Source organism: Chelonia mydas, chromosome 3, assembly GCF_015237465.2.
Source record: "Chelonia mydas isolate rCheMyd1 chromosome 3, rCheMyd1.pri.v2, whole genome shotgun sequence".
Lineage (NCBI taxonomy): Eukaryota > Metazoa > Chordata > Testudines > Cheloniidae > Chelonia > Chelonia mydas.
The window spans coordinates 889349-907105 of NC_057851.1; the positions used below are offsets into that span (position 1 = coordinate 889349).

Sequence of the window (17757 nt, forward strand, 5' to 3'; positions counted from 1 at the left end):
TGAGCCACGTGGTCTCGCCGCCTCCTGAGACTGGGCCCCTGGGCCTGCAGCCCCCTGCCCCACCCCGGGAGCCCTGGGCAGCGAGTCTGGGACAGACCCTGGGGGAGACGTGTCCTCTCCTCAGGGATCAGTGCCCCTCACCCAGGGTCTGCAGGGCCACTCCCCCAGCGCTGTGAAACCAGGCGGGTTTATTAGTCTCTTGGCACACGGCCCAGGCAGCCCCTCGCGTGGCCCAGAGAACGGACGGTTACAGCCCAGCCCAGCTGCAGTGACCCCCATGGTTCGCGCTCTGTCTGTCTCTCCATCCAACCTCCTTGGTCAGACTCCAGGTGAGAGCCCAACTCCTTCCAGGCCCCAGCTCTTATCCCCCCCACCGCCCCAGGCCTTCGTTCCCGAGCTGGGGGGTGCGGCTTGGCCCCCTGCGGAGCGGTGGGACCATCCATGGTGGTTGGTTGCCAGGTGTCCACGTCCCAGCCATTGGATCTGCCCTTCTCTTCTCAAGAGCTACATGGAGATGGGACCTAACGGTCCTAAGGGCCCAGGCTGCCAGGCGCCATCCACGCCTATGTCTTCACCTGCCCCAGAGCCCCCAGACCTTCCCACCCGCTGAGGAACAGTGCCGTGCACATGGGAAACTGAGGCACACACAGTCTTCATAAACATATTACAGAAAATTCCCACTTTGTCCCACTCACCCCCAGACCCACAGGGGAGCTGTGAGTTCCATGGTCTCGGGTGTAACCTCAGCTGGCTGCTGTGCCCGAGGGAGCCAGTGTAACCCACCCACTTCCTGGGTGTGGGGTTCTGCCTCCTCGAGTGGCCCGAGACCACTTAGAGAGAGAGAAAAGGAGTCTGACCCACCGCCTTAGCTGAGCGCCAGGTGGCTCTTAGCTCATGCGGTGGAGGCTCATGCCCTAAGCGCCAGAGGTCCCCGGTTCGATCCCACCCACCAACAACCGGGGTCCACTGGCGTTACACCAGCCTGGCCTGCCCTTGCTTGGGGGCCAGAGGCAGAGCTGTGTCTTGTGATGGCTGAGAGCCCGGCTGAGCGTGGGGAGCCCTGGGCAGGGCGAGGGCCGGACGGGTTTGTCCTGCCCAGGGGTGAGAGAGGACCAAGCGAAGGGTAAAGCTGCTGGAGGCCGATGCCCCCGGTGCCACAACTGCGGGCATAGCCAAGAACTGACAAACTCGTAGCTGGCGCCCAGACCGGTCCTCGGACTGAAATTCTCCATCTTATTCTCTGATGATTCCTAACATCCCGTTTGCTTTTTGACGGCCGCTGCACGCTGCGTGGGCGTCTTCAGAGAACTATCCACGATGACGCCAAGATCTCTTTCTTGAGTGGTAACCGCTAATTTAGACCCCATTATTTAATATGTAGAGTTGGGATGATGTTTTCCACTGTGCATTACTTTGCATTTATAAACAGTGAATTTCATCTGCCATTTTGTTGCCCAGTCGCCCAGTTTAGTGAGATCCCTTTGTAACTCCAAAGCAGACTACAAAGAGTGAACTATCTTGGGTAGTTTTGTATCATCTGCAAATTTGGCCACCTCACTGTTTACCCCTTTTTCCAGATCATTTATGAATATGTAGAATAGGACTGGGCCCTGTGCAGACCCCTGGGGGACCCCACTATTTACCTCTCTCCATTCTGAAAACTGACCATTTATTCCTACCCTTTGTTTCTGATCTTTTAACCAGTTACTGACCCATGAGAGGACCTTCCCTCTTATCCCATGACAGCTTACGAGCCTGTGGCAAGGGACCTTGTCAACGGCTTTCCGGAAATCTAAGCGCACTATGTCCACTGGATCCCCCTTGGCCACATGCTTGTTTCCCCCCTCACAGAATTCTAGCGGATTGGTGAGGCAGGATTTCCTTTACAAAAACCATGTTGACTCTTCCCCAACAAATTAGTGGGTTCAAACTTCCCCAGGATGTTGGTTAAAGGGACCCTGCTCAGTTCAGTCGTGACGGGGAAAGAGATATTTGTACAAAGGGGGAATTTTCTGTACTATTTTTTATAAATGCTACATGTGCCTCAATTTCTCTCATACTTTGCTTTGCCACCCAGCAGGGACTCAGAGGGGTGATGGCTTGGGACGATCTGTCGGGGGTGTTGTGGGGAGCAGAGGGGCGGCTTGTGAGGAGGTTGGGGCATTGGGGTGATCTGTCGGGGGGTTGTGGGGAGCAGAGGGGCAGGTTGTGGATAGGTCAGAGGGGGTTGTGGGGAGGTCAGAGGGGGGGTTGGGACGATTTGTTGGGTTGGGTTGTGGGGAGGTCAGAGGGGATGTTGTGGGGAGGTCAGAGGGGGGTTTGGGATGATCTGTCGGGGGGGGTTTGGGGTGATCTGTCGGGGGGGTTCTGGGGAGCAGAGGGGCAGGTTGTGGGGAGGTCAGAGGGGGGTTTGGGATGATCTGTCGGGGGGGTTGTGGGGAGCAGAGGGGCAGGTTGTGGATAGGTCAGAGGGGGTTGTGGGGAGGTCAGAGGGGGGGTTGGGACGATTTGTTGGGTTGGGTTGTGGGGAGGTCAGAGGGGATGTTGTGGGGAGGTCAGAGGGGGGTTTGGGATGATCTGTCGGGGGGTTTGGGGTGATCTGTCGGGGGGGTTCTGGGGAGCAGAGGGTCGGGTTGTGGGGAGGTCAGAGGGGGGTTTGGGATGATCTGTCGGGGGGGTTGTGGGGAGCAGAGGGGCAGGTTGTGGGGAGGTCAGAGGGGGGTTTGGGATGATCTGTCGGGGGGGTTGTGGGGAGCAGAGGGGCAGGTTGTGGATAGGTCAGAGGGGGTTGTGGGGAGGTCAGAGGGGGGGTTGGGACGATTTGTTGGGTTGGGTTGTGGGGAGGTCAGAGGGGATGTTGTGGGGAGGTCAGAGGGGGGTTTGGGATGATCTGTCGGGGGGGTTTGGGGTGATCTGTCGGGGGGGTTCTGGGGAGCAGAGGGGCGGGTTGTGGGGAGGTCAGAGGGGGGTTTGGGATGATCTGTCGGGGGGGTTGTGGGGAGCAGAGGGGCAGGTTGTGGATAGGTCAGAGGGGGTTGTGGGGAGGTCAGAGGGGGGGTTGGGACGATTTGTTGGGTTGGGTTGTGGGGAGGTCAGAGGGGATGTTGTGGGGAGGTCAGAGGGGGGTTTGGGATGATCTGTCGGGGGGGTTTGGGGTGATCTGTCGGGGGGGTTCTGGGGAGCAGAGGGGCGGGTTGTGGGGAGGTCAGAGGGGGGTTTGGGATGATCTGTCGGGGGGGGTTGTGGGGAGCAGAGGGGCAGGTTGTGGATAGGTCGGGGGGGGTTCTGGGGAGCAGAGGGGAGGGTTGTGGGGAGGTCAGAGGGGGGTTTGGGATGATCTGTCGGGGGCGTTGTGGGGAGCAGAGGGGCAGGTTGTGGATAGGTCAGGGGGGGTTGTGGGGAGGTCAGAGGGGGGTTTGGGACGATTTGTTGGGGTGGGTTGTGGGGAAGTCAGAGGGGGGTTTGGGATGATCTGTCGGGGTGGGTTGTGGCTGCCGTAGCTCAGAGTAATTCTGGTTTTCACAACAGAGAATCAGTGAGACCCTTTGCCAAGCAACCCTGCCCTGGTCCCCCAGCCCCACTGCCCCTGCCCCCTGGTCTGCCCCTGCTCCCCAGCACTGCCCGTCCCCTGGCTCTGCATCCAGCCTCCCCTGCCCCATGACCCCTGTCCCCCAGCCTGACCCTGGCCCTGCCTGCTCCCCTTGCCCAGCAGCAGCAGCCTCTGCCCCCAGCCCCTTGAGCCCCCTTGGCACCATACCCGCTGTGCCCCCTCCCAGCTCACCTTCCATGAGGACCCGGAAGACGTCCCTGAGGATGGTGATGGTGGAGCCCAGCACGAAGACGGAGAAGAGGAAGGTGCTGACGGGGTCTGCGATCTTGTACCGGGGCTGCAAGGGGCATGGTTGGGGTTACACCTGGGCAGCCAGCGAATCCCCAGAGCCGCACGACCTCCCAGCCCCACCCAGTGAGGGGTCAGACCTAGGAGTGGAACCCAGGAGTCCCTGGCCCAGCCCCACTGTCCCTCAAGCTGGGGGGGGGGGCGCACCGAGGGAACGAGGCAGCAGAGGGCAGAGCCCCGCATAGGGAGCTGGCATATGGCTCTTCCTTGGGGCTGAGCACCAGGGTCCCAGCGAGGGGGCCTGTGGGGATCTCGGTCTATTTCCCCTGGGCAGGTCCTGTCTCCCCACAGCTCACGGGCAGCACCCAGCCCCAGAGAGCCCTGGGACAGGCAGGAGGTGTGTGACGTTATTGACATGAACTGGGACCATATAGATCATTGTTGCAACCAAGGTCCTGTCGTGGCACCAAATCTTGTATAAAGGGGGTCAAATGAGGGGTCTCAGACGAGGTGATGGTTGGCTGGTTAGGACTGTGCTGTCTGGATGGGGGTACCATTTCGTAGTGGAAGTTACGAATATTGGCTCTGTCCTGTCTGTAGTTCAAACTTGTGCTCTGCTTCCGGGGGACGCCCCAGACAAGTTGGCGTCAGCTCTGCCTAGCCTGCTGGACGGCCCATTAAGGACCATCAGCGACACAATTGACCCTCTGAGAGAAGGCTGACACGCCTGGGGACCCAGCCAGGTGTGCGGGGCCCTGCCTAGGGACCGAACTCTGAGGTGTTTCCAGGCCACGGGATGGGCAGCTTGTCCTCGGGACACAGAAAGAGACCACACGGCAAGAGACTATAAAAACCTGCTGCAGCTTCTCCATCTGGTCTTCAGTCCTGCTTCCTGCCTCTGGAGGGACTTGGCTACACTGAAGCTCTGAATCAAGGACCGAAGGACCCCTCCCAGCTGGGGATGTTCTCCAGAGACTGGATTTGAACCTGCAGTTTATTCCATCACTGCTGCAAGCCTGAGCCAAGCACTTGGCCATCACTGTGTGTCATTGATTCCATTGAACCCATTCTAGCTCCCGTCTCTCTTATGAATAAACCTTTAGATTTTAGATTCTGAAGGATTGGTAACAGTGTGATTTGTGGGTAAGATCTGACTTGTATATTGACCTGGGTCTGGGGCTTGGTCCTTTGGGATCGAGAGAACCTTTTTCCTTTTACTGGAGTGTTGGTTTCCATCACCATTTATCCCCTTAACGAGTGGCACTGGTGGAGAGACTGGGACACTGAGTGTCTAAGGGAATTGCTTGTGTGACTTATTGGCCCCAACCGTCTTCTGGGCTCAGGTGACAGGCTCAGGTATCATCCCTCAAGTGAAGTCACCCCCTGCTATCCCAGCACCATCCAGCACCAATGCGGACAGTCCCAGTAAACCTCCCACGCAACATTCCCAGGTCAAAACTCCCCACTCCCCGCTCCGTCACAGACTTGTGGTTAGCCAGTGGGGTGAGACCAAAGTCCTCCCTGGCTGGCTGGTTCGGTGCCTTAGAGGTGGAGAAGCCCCAGCCTGGGGCTGTGACTGCCCTCTCTAAGCGATTTGTCCTGACGAGACACTCTCCTTCGTGTCCCGCCAGAGGCACCATCCTTCCAAGGTGCAGAGCAGGGTCACTGGCCGGCTGCCACCTGGGACAGAGCAGCTCCCACTCCAGGAGCTCAGGGCAGGGCAGGGCTAGAGACAGGGGCTGGCCAGAGCCTCGGGCCATTGAGCAGGGCACACAAGTGTCTGTGCGAAGTGGGCCCACGCAGGAGGGGTAGGTGGCCCCACAGAGGGAGGGACCTGGGAAGAGGGGCAGGAGAGGGAAGGCTACGGTTAGTGGGGGCGCGAGGCAGCGGAGGGAGGGACGCGGTTAGCGGGGGCGCGAGGCAGCGGAGGGAGGGACGTGGTTATGGGGGCAGGATAGGGAAGGCAGCGGAGGGAGGGACGCGGTGAGCGGGGGCGCGAGGCAGCGGAGGGAGGGACGCGGTTAGCGGGGGCGCGAGGCAGCGGAGGGAGGGACGCGGTTAGCGGGGGCGCGAGGCAGCGGAGGGAGGGACGCGGTTAGCGGGGGCGCGAGGCAGCGGAGGGAGGGACGCGGTTAGCGGGGGCGCGAGGCAGCGGAGGGAGGGACGCGGTTAGCGGGGGCGCGAGGCAGCGGAGGGAGGGACGCGGTTAGCGGGGGCGCGAGGCAGCGGAGGGAGGGACGCGGTTAGCGGGGGGCGCGAGGCAGCGGAGGGAGGGACGCGGTTAGCGGGGGCGCGAGGCAGCGGAGGGAGGGACGCGGTGAGCGGGGGCGCGAGGCAGCGGAGGGAGGGACGTGGTTAGCGGGGGCGCGAGGCAGCGGAGGGAGGGACGTGGTTAGCGGGGGCGCGAGGCAGCGGAGGGAGGGACACGGTTACGGGGGCAGGAGAGGGAAGGCAGTGAAGGGAGGGACGCGGTTAGCGGGGACGGGAGATGGTGCAGGGAGGGAGGGACGTGGTTAGCGGGGTGCTAGCCGGGGTGCGAGGGAGGGACGTGGTTAGCGGGGGCGCGAGGCAGCGGAGGGAGGGACGTGGTTAGCGGGGGCGCGAGGCAGCGGAGGGAGGGACGTGGTTATGGGGGCAGGATAGGGAAGGCAGCGGAGGGAGGGACACAGTTAGCGGGGGCGCGAGGCAGCGGAGGGAGGGACGTGGTTATGGGGGCAGGATAGGGAAGGCAGCGGAGGGAGGGACGCGGTGAGCGGGGGCGCGAGGCAGTGGAGGGAGGGACGTGGTTAGCGGGGCCGTGAGGCAGCGGAGGGAGGGACGTGGTTATGGGGGCAGGAGAGGGAAGGCAGCGGAGGGAGGGACGCGGTGAGCGGGGGCGCGAGGCAGTGGAGGGAGGGACGTGGTTAGCGGGGGCGCGAGGCAGTGGAGGGAGGGACGTGGTTAGCGGGGGCGCGAGGCAGTGGAGGGAGGGACGTGGTTAGCGGGGGCGCGAGGTAGCGGAGGGAGGGACGCGGTTAGCGGGGGCGCGAGGCAGCGGAGGGAGGGACGTGGTTAGCGGGGGGCGCGAGGCAGCGGAGGGAGGGACGTGGTTAGCGGGGGCGCGAGGCAGCGGAGGGAGGGACGTGGTTAGCGGGGGCGCGAGGCAGCGGAGGGAGGGACGTGGTTAGCGGGGGGCGCGAGGCAGCGGAGGGAGGGACGTGGTTAGCGGGGGCGCGAGGCAGCGGAGGGAGGGACGTGGTTAGCGGGGGCGCGAGGCAGCGGAGGGAGGGACGTGGTTAGCGGGGGCGCGAGGCAGCGGAGGGAGGGACGTGGTTAGCGGGGGCGCGAGGCAGCGGAGGGAGGGACACGGTTACGGGGGCAGGAGAGGGAAGGCAGTGAAGGGAGGGACGCGGTTAGCGGGGACGGGAGATGGTGCAGGGAGGGAGGGACGTGGTTAGCGGGGGCGCGAGGCAGCGGAGGGAGGGACGTGGTTAGCGGGGGCGCGAGGCAGCGGAGGGAGGGACACAGTTAGCGGGGGCGCGAGGCAACGGAGGGAGGGACGTGGTTATGGGGGCAGGATAGGGAAGGCAGCAGAGGGAGGGACGCGGTGAGCGGGGGCGCGAGGCAGTGGAGGGAGGGACGCGGTTAGCGGGGGCGCGAGGCAGCGGAGGGAGGGACGTGGTTAGCGGGGCCGTGAGGCAGCGGAGGGAGGGACACAGTTAGCGGGGGCGCGAGGCAGCGGAGGGAGGGACGTGGTTATGGGGGCAGGAGAGGGAAGGCAGCGGAGGGAGGGACGCGGTGAGCGGGGGCGCGAGGCAGTGGAGGGAGGGACGCGATTAGCGGGGGCGCGAGGCAGTGGAGGGAGGGACGCGGTGAGCGGGGGCGCGAGGCAGTGGAGGGAGGGACGTGGTTATGGGGGCAGGAGAGGGAAGGCAGTGGAGGGAGGGACACGGTTAGCGGGGGAGCGAGGCAGCGGAGGGAGGGACGTGGTTAGCGGGGGCAGGAGAGGGAAGGCAGTGGAGGGAGGGACACGGTTAGCGGGGGCGCGAGGCAGTGGAGGGAGGGACGTGGTTAGCGGGGGCACGAGGCAGTGGAGGGAGGGACGTGGTTAGCGGGGGCACGAGGCAGTGGAGGGAGGGACGCGGTTAGCGGGGGCACGAGGCAGCGGAGGGAGGGACGTGGTTATGGGGGCAGGAGAGGGAAGGCAGTGGAGGGAGGGACACGGTTAGCGGGGGCGCGAGGCAGCGGAGGGAGGGACGTGGTTATGGGGGCAGGAGAGGGAAGGCAGCGGAGGGAGGGACGTGGTTAGCGGGGGAGCGAGGCAGTGGAGGGAGGGACGTGGTTATGGGGGCAGGAGAGGGAAGGCAGCGGAGGGAGGGACGCGGTGAGCGGGGGCGCGAGGCAGTGGAGGGAGGGACATGGTTATGGGGGCAGGAGAGGGAAGGCAGTGGAGGGAGGGACGCGGTTAGCGGGGGCGCGAGGCAGCGGAGGGAGGGACGCGGTTAGCGGGGGAGTGAGGCAGTGGAGGGAGGGACGCGGTTAGCGGGGGAGCGAGGCAGTGGAGGGAGGGACGTGGTTATGGGGGCAGGAGAGGGAAGGCAGCGGAGGGAGGGACGTGGTTAGCGGGGGCGCGAGGCAGTGGAGGGAGGGACGCGGTTAGCGGGGGCGCGAGGCAGCGGAGGGAGGGACGTGGTTAGCGGGGGCGCGAGGCAGCGGAGGGAGGGACGTGGTTAGCGGGGGCGCGAGGCAGCGGAGGGAGGGACGTGGTTAGCGGGGGCACGAGGCAGTGGAGGGAGGGACGCGGTTAGCGGGGGCGCGAGGCAGCGGAGGGAGGGACGCGGTTAGCGCGGGCGCGAGGCAGTGGAGGGAGGGACGTGGTTAGCGCGGGCGCGAGGCAGCGGAGGGAGGGACGTGGTTAGCGGGGGCGCGAGGCAGCGGAGGGAGGGACGTGGTTAGCGGGGGCGCGAGGCAGCGGAGGGAGGGACGCGGTTAGCGGGGGCGCGAGGCAGCGGAGGGAGGGACGTGGTTAGCGGGGGCGCGAGGCAGCGGAGGGAGGGACGTGGTTAGCGGGGGCGCGAGGCAGTGGAGGGAGGGACGTGGTTAGCGGGGGCGCGAGGCAGTGGGGGGAGGGACGTGGTTACAGGGGCAGGAGAGGGAAGGCAGTGGAGGGAGGGACGCGGTTAGCGAGATGCCAGGCGGCGCAGGGAGGGACGCGGTAGAAGCAAGCCTGCGGTTGTTCGCATCGTACCTCCACGTAGATGATGGTGGCAGCCGTCAGCACCCCGAGACTTTGCAGCAGGTCCCCCACCACATGTATGAAGGCGGCGCGCACGCTGGTGCTGCCGGGCAGGGGGCTTCCAGGGGGTGCGCAGCCAGGACTCTCCTCCATCTTCTCATAGCCCCGGGCGTGGCTGTGGCCCGTGACCGACTGGTGCAGGATGTAGGCCATGCTGGAGGGAAGTGGGGAGCCTGAGCCAACCCGGGCAGACACAGAGCCCCGGGGGCCGTGGCACCAACAGATCCCAGAGCCCCTCCGCCCACCCGCTCCCTACCCCAGGCCAGATGTGTGGCATCACCAGGGCAGGCACGGGGGGAATGGGCAAGGTGGATGGGCATTGACTGCGGGGCTGGGCAGAGAAGGAACAGGCCAGGTGGGGGTGTGTGGATGGGAGCGATGGGCAGAGGCAGGAATGGGAGAGGTCTGGGGGGCTGTGATCAGGGGCTGGGCACAGGCAGGAATGGGAGAAGTGAGGGGGCTGTAATTGGGGGGCAGGGATGCTCTGTACTTCGGGGGAACACCCAGCACCCCCCATGTTCATCCTTGTAAAATGATTGTGTGGTATCCAATGCAAAGTTTGTCATGTTGGGTGTCTTTGGAAGGCTCACGATGCCCTGAGGATGGTTGTTATAGTGATGTTATAGGTTATAGTTTCATGTATCTAGTTATGAGGCTGAAAATGTGTCCTCATGGCTTAAAGCAAGCCCAGACAAAAACTCTCCAGAAGTAGAGGGGCAGTTCACACCTCATCAGGGCGTAGATGGGACAAACCCAGCCCAACCTCACAGGAACAAAGGACACTGGCCTAGGCAGCAATAAAAGATCTGTTGGACTCTCGAGGGAGTCACCTCCCTTCCCTTGGTCAGTTTGGGACTGCGATGAGGTAATGCTCACCTGACTCTGAAGGTGAGGGGGGCAAAGCCAAGAGGGAAGAAAGGACAAGATAAAAGGGAGAGACGTTTGCCTTGCTCTCTCTCGCTTCCACCTACATCTACAGACACCACATCAAGCGACTGAAGCGCTGATCAAAGGGGAGAGCCTGGCTGAGGGGCAACCAGCCAGCTTGTGGTGAGAAGCATCTAAATTTGTACGGGCACGGAAAGTGTTAAGATCAGCTTAGAATGCGTTTTGCTTTTGTTTCATTTGACCAGATCTGACTTGTTGTGCTTTGATTTATAATCACTTAAAATTGATCTTTATAGTTAATAAGTTTGTTTGTTTATTCTACCTGAAGCAGCAGGAGGTGTGAGCGGGGGCTAAGCAGCTGGGCTGGGTGAGAAATGTGGGTGTTTGTGTTTATGAGCGCCCTGTGGCACTGGCCCGATCCCCTTGGCATCATGCCCGGGGAGGGTGTGATTTTTCTCCCTAGGCTCTGGCCCATCAGGTGGGGATTTGAGACAGAGCTGCCTGGAGCGTCTGGGCTAGAACCAACCCACCCACTGGCACGGCCGGCCCTGTAGTGCCCAAGGGAACCCAGCTGACCACAGAGCCACCCACTGGGGCAGCCGAGCACGTGGTCGCTGCATGGATCTGGGGGGCTGGGATCTGGGGGGGGCAGTGGGCAGGGATCCAGGGGGCAGAGGGCTGGGATCTGGGGGGCTGAGATCTGGGGATGGGGGGACGGCAGGCAGGGACATGGGGGGCTGGGATCCGGGAGGCAGGGATCTGGGGTTGAGGGGGGGGGCAGGCAGGGATCCGGAGGGCAGGAATCTGGGGATTGGGGGGCGGTGGGCAGGGATCCAGGGGGCTGGGATCCAGGAGGCAGGAGGTGCGGGGGCAGCGGACAGGGATCCAGGGGGCTGGGAATCCAGGGGGCTGGGAATCCAGGGGGGCTGCGATCTGGGGATGAGGGGATGGCAGGCAGGGATATGGGGGGCTGGGATCCAGGAGGCAGGGATCTGGGGTTGGGGGGGGGCGGGCAGGGATCCAGGGGGATGGGATCCAGGGGGCTGGAGGTGCGGGGGCAGCAGGCAGGGATCCAGGGGGCTGGGAATCCAGGGGGCAGGGATCTGGGGGACAGGGATCCAGGGGGCTGGGGGGATGGCAGGCAGGGATATGGGGGGCTGGGATCCATGAGGCAGGGATCTGGGGTTGGGGGCGCGCGGGCTGGGATCCAGGGGGCTGAGAATCCAGGGCGCAGGGATCCGGGAGGTTGGGGGGCAGCGGGCAGGGATCCGGGGGGCTGGGTATCTGGGGGGCTGGGAATCCAGGGGGATGGCAGGCAGGGATATGGGGGGCTGGGATCCAGGAGGCAGGGATCTGGGGTTGGGGGGCGCGGGCAGGGATCCAGGGGGCTGGGATCCAGGGGGCTGAGAATCCAGGGCGCAGGGATCTGGGAGGTTGGGGGGGCAGCGGGCAGGGATCAGGGGGGCTGGGAATCCAGGGGGATGGGGGGATGGCAGGCAGGGATATGGGGGGCTGGGATCCAGGAGCCAGGGATCTGGGGTTGGGGGGGCGCGGGCAGGGATCCAGGGGGCTGGGATCCAGGGGGCTGAGAATCCAGGGCGCAGGGATCTGGGAGGTTGGGGGGCAGCGGGCAGGGATCTGGGGGGCTGGGAATCCAGGGGGATGGGGGGATGGCAGGCAGGGATATGGGGGGCTGGGATCCAGGAGCCAGGGATCTGGGGTTGGGGGGTGCAGGCAGGGATCCAGGGGGCTGGGATCCAGGGGGCTGAGACTCCAGGGGGCAGGGATCCGGGAGCCTGGGGGGCACGGGCAGGGATCTGGGGGGCAGGGAGCCCACCTACATGACGTTGATGCCCACGGCACAGGTGGAGGTGGCCAGCATGGCGCGTGCGTCGATCTCGTAGTCGTTGCTGACGATGCGGGCTGAGGCCAGGTACACCAGGACTCCGGTCACGACCCAGATGGACAGCACCGAGGCCAGGGCGCCCAGCGTCTCTGCAGGCACGGGGCACCAGTCAGCGCCGCCCGCAGCTGTGGGCAGCCCAGCTGGGACCCATCCATGCCCCTCAGGGAGGAAAGGGTTAAAGACCTGCCTCTGGTGCCCATTGCTGCAGGGACGCTGGCAATGTCTGTGTGGGGCCCGCGTATGCCTCAGTTTCCCTCCGTGCCTGGCACTGCTGTGCACACGGTGCCAAGGGGAGGAGACAGGGGTGCCACAGGGCAGCCTAGGGCCAGCCCCGGGGGTTGTTCGGCCTGGCTAGAACCAGCCCATCAGGGAGGCTCTAGACAGACTGTGGGAGCCCGAAGGCCTGGAGCAGTGACCTGGCTACGGGAGGGCCTGATTGCGGAGCTGGGAACTCGGCAGGGCACTGCAGGAGAAGGGCATGGAGCAGAGGTGACAGGAGCCGGGACCAGAGCTGGGCTCACCAGAGACACGGCAGCTCTCACCTGCTGGGACTGACAGACAGACGGACAGGGGCCCTGGCGTCGGCCAGCAGGGACTTAACCCCGACTTCTCTGGGCGAGCCGAGGGCCCCCCACGCCGTGCCCAGGGGGCTGAGACCGGCTCGGGGGGAGAGGCTGCCTGGTGTCTCTGCAGCACTGGTGGGCGCAGGGGGCCCTGCAGAGCGGCCGCGTCTCTCCCGGGCGTCTGGCTCAGCGGGAGTTGCTGGGCAGAGCTACGGGCTGAGGCAGGGGGCTGGAGCTCAGGGGCTCTGGATTGGAGGCGGTGAGGCCACGTGGCTGACCCCCGGAGGGAGAGCGGGACCCCCTGGGGGGCTGGCACAAGGACGGGGCGCTTAGCCGGGCACAGCACAGACCCTGGGGCAAGGCATCATGGGCAATGTGTTGCACCAAGGTGGCCAGCGGTGAGGGTCTGCCTGTGGCCTGGGGGTGAGGGCTCTGCACCCCCCAGCTCCCCACGGGCTGAAGGGAGGGGGAACCACTGCCACACACACAGGCTGGGCCCTGCCCTGCTGGGCTGCCCGGGCTCAGTGAAATAAGCACCCAGGTCTCCCCAGGGCCCCGGCATGGCAGGGAGTTGGGGTGGAGGTCTGCGGGGCTGGGCGGGGGCAGTGAGTCCCGGCAGGGCCCTTACCTGAGCGGTGCCAGCCGAAGCTCATGGACTTGGTGGGCGGCCTGGCGGAGACCCACAGGGAGAACAGGCTGACCACCATGCTGCCCACGTCCGCCAGCAGATGGGCAGCATCAGTCATGATGGCCAGGCTGTGCGCCAGGTACCCGCCTGCAGCAGAGATTAGCCAGCTCAGCGCCAGCTCCCGGCAGGGCCCCCCCACAGCCCCAGGCAGCCCCGGCCTGCCAGGGGCTGGCTCCTTCCACAGAGCGCCGGGCCCTGACACAGCGTCCCCTTGCGCTGCCAAGGAGCCTGCCATGGCGGGCGGGATCCAGCCAGGTGACTCCCAGGAATGTGGGGACCCTGGCAGTGGGGGAGGGGAGCTGCCCCATCCTGCGGAGCTGAGGGCCCAGGGGCTGCACCAGTGAGCGCTGGGCCCGCACCGGGCACCTGGCTCCTGGCCCCCAGAGATCCGGGGGGCGCCTGCCAGCCAGCACTTGAGCAACGTGCAGAGCAGGACGTCCTGCAGCACGGGCTGAGCAGGGCCAGGAACAAGCCGGGCTGGGGCCCCGCTGCCACCTTACCGACGACCTCGCCGATCATGAAGACAAAGCAGATGGCGCAGGCGATGCCCAGCTTCCGGGAGGCCTGCAGCTCCACACGGCTCTGGCTGGGGGAGCGGGGTCCATGGTGGCAGTGCCTGGCCAGGCGCCGGTCCAGCTCCAGGGACGGAGCCGCAGGGCTGGTCTCCGGGGGCAGGCCGGGGAAGGGCTTCTGGGAGCCTGTGAAGAGACTGAGACCCAAGGGGGTCAGTGCGAAGGCCGCCCCAGTTCCAGCAGCCCACGGGACTCCTGGCCGGCACAAGCCGGCCCGGCTCCTCGCCCCCTGCCCCGCTGGGCCCAGAGCAGGGCTGGGAACCGGGACAGGAGGGGCTGCCCTCATCTTTGGGGGCCCTGGCTCCACCCAGCTCGGCTGCTAGGTAGCAATGGAGTGAGTCCAGGGCACCTGCTGCCCCCTCGCCAGCCTGGCTGGGGTCCTCCTGACTGCCCAGGTGCCCGGGCCTGCCACAGGCTGGGCAAAGCCCAGAGCAGCACAGGCTCCTGGGAGACTGCGGGGAAAGGAGACTTGGCAAGTGTGGGAATTGGTGGCCCTGGGACATCACCCCAAGCCTGGATTCCACAGAGGTGCCCAAAGCTGGAACAGTTTGGGGGTGACTGCTGGTCAGGACTGAGGGGCAGAGCTGGGAGGGAGGGAGCCTAGGACTGGGATATGGGGGGCAGGTTGGGATTGAAGGGCATCAGCAGAGCTCGGGGCCCCAGGGCTGGGCTAGCAGGGGCTGCAGGTCAGGAGTGGGGGCACCACCAGAGCTGGGGAGGCAGGGGGCTGCGGGTCGGGAATGAGGGGCACTGGCAGAACTGGGGATGGGGGCCCCAGGGCTGGGCTAGCAGGGGCTGCGGGTCAGGAGTGGGGGCACCACCAGAGCTGGGGAGGCAGGGGGCTGCGGGTCGGGAGTGAGGGGCACCGGCAGAGCTGGGGATGGGGGACCCAGGGCGGGGGAGGGGGGCTGCGGGTTGGGAGTGAGGGGCACCGGCAGAGCTGGGGAGGCAGGGGGCTGCGGTTTGGGAGGGGCACCGGCAGAGCTGGGGATGGGGGACCCAGGGCGGGGGAGGGGGGCTGCAGGTCAGGAGTGGGGGCACCACCAGAGCTGGGGAGGCAGGGGGCTGCGGGTCGGGAGTGAGGGGCACTAGCAGAACTGGGGATGGGGGCCCCAGGGCTGGGCTAGCAGGGGCTGCGGGTCAGGAGTGGGGGCACCACCAGAGCTGGGGAGGCAGGGGGCTGCGGGTCGGGAGTGAGGGGCACCGGCAGAGCTGGGGATGGGGGACCCAGGGCGGGGGAGGGGGGCTGCGGGTTGGGAGTGAGGGGCACCGGCAGAGCTGGGGATGGGGGACCCAGGGCGGGGGAGGGGGGCTGCGGGCTGGGAGTGAGGGGCACCGGCAGAGCTGGGGAGGCAGGGGGCTGCGGGTCGGGAGTGAGGGGCACCGGCAGAGCTGGGGATGGGGGACCCAGGGCGGGGCAGGGGGCTGCGAGTCGGGAGTGAGGGGCACTGGCAGAGCTGGGGGGCCCAGAGCTGTGCATCGGGGGCAAGGGGCACTGCAGACAGGAGAGGGGTCTTGAGGCGGCCGATCTTGCTCCCCTGAGAGCGGTTAGTTATTTCACGCCTCAGCACCCCACAAATGGCTCTGGCTACAAAGCAGCTGGTGATTCTGGCAGCAGAACAATGTGTCACTTCCCACGCTCCCCTCCCCCACCCCTCGCCCCACACTGCAGCCCTAGCTCCACGTCCCTCCCCACCCCAAAAATGCCCCCCGTCCCATTCTCCCTCCCCCCCGGCCTGTCGCTGGCCACCTGGGGGCTTGGGGAAGGGGGGCTCTGTCCCAGGATTGGGGATCCAGCAGGGAGCCCACAGAGCTGCCCCCCAGATCTGGCGGCCCTGGCATCCCTGGGCTGGTTGGAGCTCGGGCAGGGCACCTGAGTTCCAGGCCAGAGCCAGGAGCCCCATGGGCCAGGCCCCACCCCGGCTGCTCAAGGCAGCTGTGGCTAGTGGGTAGAACCGTGGAGCCGAGGGCTGGGCATGGCCGGGAGACGCTCCCTGAGGAGGCACCTCCCTGGCCGCCCATCCATCTAGGGGCTGCAGAGACCTGGCGGCTGCTTCCCGGGAGCCGCGAAAAGTGCTGTGGGGCCCCTGCACCCCAACTCCCTGCCCCAGCCTGGAGCCCCCTCCCACACCCAAACTTCCTCCCAGAGCCCTCACCCCCTGTAACGTTATGAGTGTAATTTAATATCTCATTGAAAGGTGACAGGGCCAGAAAGAGTTAATGAACTCCCAGCCTGACCTGACCCAGGGCGGACTGTAAAGACTAGTTAGGAAGATACTAAAGAGGGTTAGGAAGATCTGTAAATGAACACAGCTTTGAAATGCAGCCGGCATTGTCAGAGATAGAAGGGGAGATGTTCGCTCAGGTCTTGTGATGTCAGCAAACAAGTCTTGTCTATCACCATGGCTTTGATTCAAAGATCAAAAAAGGAATATTAACATTTAGGAAGACACTGGAGTGACATAGTATTATTGTCTATATGGCTCTTTGAAGGTTGTGATAACCTGTGTCTGAACTGTTTAACGGATAAATTATCCTGGGCTAATTGTCAGGATGTTTAGGAGAAGGAAAGTGAAGTCTATTGTTTTCTCAGGCCAAATGGCTGCTGGAAATGTATAAAGACCTTGGGACACGATCCTTCTTCATCTCAGATCTGCTTTGGGTTTCAAGAAGGGGAAACCCTGAGCCGTAAGGATTGAGATCCCCAGTCACTGACTGGAGTCACCCTGAACATGGACATTAGACTGTAACCCGTGGACTATTTCTAAAAGGACTTTTGGCAACTACAGACTCAGCTTTGTTCTGTATCAGAACCTCAAGAACTGAACCCAAGTCTGTCTGTTTACTGATCTTTTAACCAGCACGCGCGCTCTCTTCTTTTTTAATAGATTTTAGTTCAGTTACTAAGGATTGACTGTAAGCGTGTATTTGGGGTAAGATCTGAGTTATCATTTGACCTGGGTCTGGGGCTTGGTCCTTTGGGGTCAGGAGAATCTTTTCTTTTCTGGGATGAAATAAGATTTTCAGAATTTAGCATCCTATGTTTGACGTGTGTGTCTGGATGGAGGCCGGAGGCTGGGCACTTTAAGGGCACTGCGTTGTTTGGACGTCCGAGTACCCAGGGAGGTGCTGGAGAAGCTGGTTTGGGCTGGCTGGGTAACTCCAAGGAGTGGAATATCCACCAGCGTTTGGGGTTTGTCTGCCCTGTTCTGTTTGCAGTTCCCCCTGACGGAGTGACCTTAGCTGGCTCCCACGGGCACCATTGTCACACACCCCCAACATCCCAACCTCCTGCCCCAGCCTCTCCTGCACCCCAAACACCTCATCCCCAGCCCCACCCCAGAGCCCACACCCCAAGCCAGAGCCCTGACCCCCCCCCACACACTCCAACCCCCTGCTCCAGCCCAGAGCCCGTTCCCTTACCCCAACCCCCTCACCCCAACCCAGAGTCTGCGGGCTTCCCCCACATGGTTTTCCTCCAGCATCGCCTGCCCGCGGGCTCCCCCCCGGCTCTCCCATTCCTCCCATCTCCCTGCCTACCACTCTGGCACCGCCCCCGCAGCTCCCATTGGTCGTGGTTCCTGGCCAATGGGAGATGTGGAGCCAGCACTAGGGGCGGGGGAAGTGCGCGGAGCCTCCCTGGCTGCCCGTGCGCCTAGGGCCTGCAGGGACCTGGTGGCTGCTGCCGGGAGCCGCGGGGAGCCTGCCCCAGCCCCAGGGCCCTGCTGAGCCGCCAGCCAGACTTTTAACAGCCCGCTCGGCAGGTCCCTTTTCCACCAGGCGTTCCGGCTGAAAACCGACCCTGTCATTCCCCCATCCTCCCCGCTCCCATCACCCCCCTTCCCCGCACTCCCCCTGCTCTCGTCACCCCCCTTCCCCACGCTCCCTGTCGCTCCCATCACCCCCCTTCCCCGCGCTCCCACCCCGCTCTCTAAACCAGCACCTCCCAAAGCCTGGGCCATGCCCCAGGCCATACGGATCAAGGCCAAGTGGGGCGGGTGGGGGCAGGTCCCTCCACTTCTCCTGG

General features: G+C 64.5%; 1 protein-coding gene across 2 annotated transcripts in view; it reads right to left on the reverse strand.

Moving 5' to 3' along the window:
- Positions 1–17757, reverse strand: part of SLC30A3 (solute carrier family 30 member 3) — a 44130-nt gene that overhangs the window by 21266 nt on the left and 5107 nt on the right. For both annotated transcript variants that reach the window (XR_006289272.1, XM_043541942.1), the window contains exons 2-6: positions 13659–13867; positions 13099–13245; positions 11843–11996; positions 9066–9267; positions 3782–3887 (exon numbers count right to left, since the gene is read on the reverse strand). Coding sequence is in view for 1 of the 2 variants with exons in the window: in XM_043541942.1 (XP_043397877.1) it covers positions 3782–3887; positions 9066–9267; positions 11843–11996; positions 13099–13245; positions 13659–13867 (818 nt within the window). In the remaining variant the exon portion in view is untranslated. The remainder of the gene's footprint in view (positions 1–3781; positions 3888–9065; positions 9268–11842; positions 11997–13098; positions 13246–13658; positions 13868–17757) is intronic.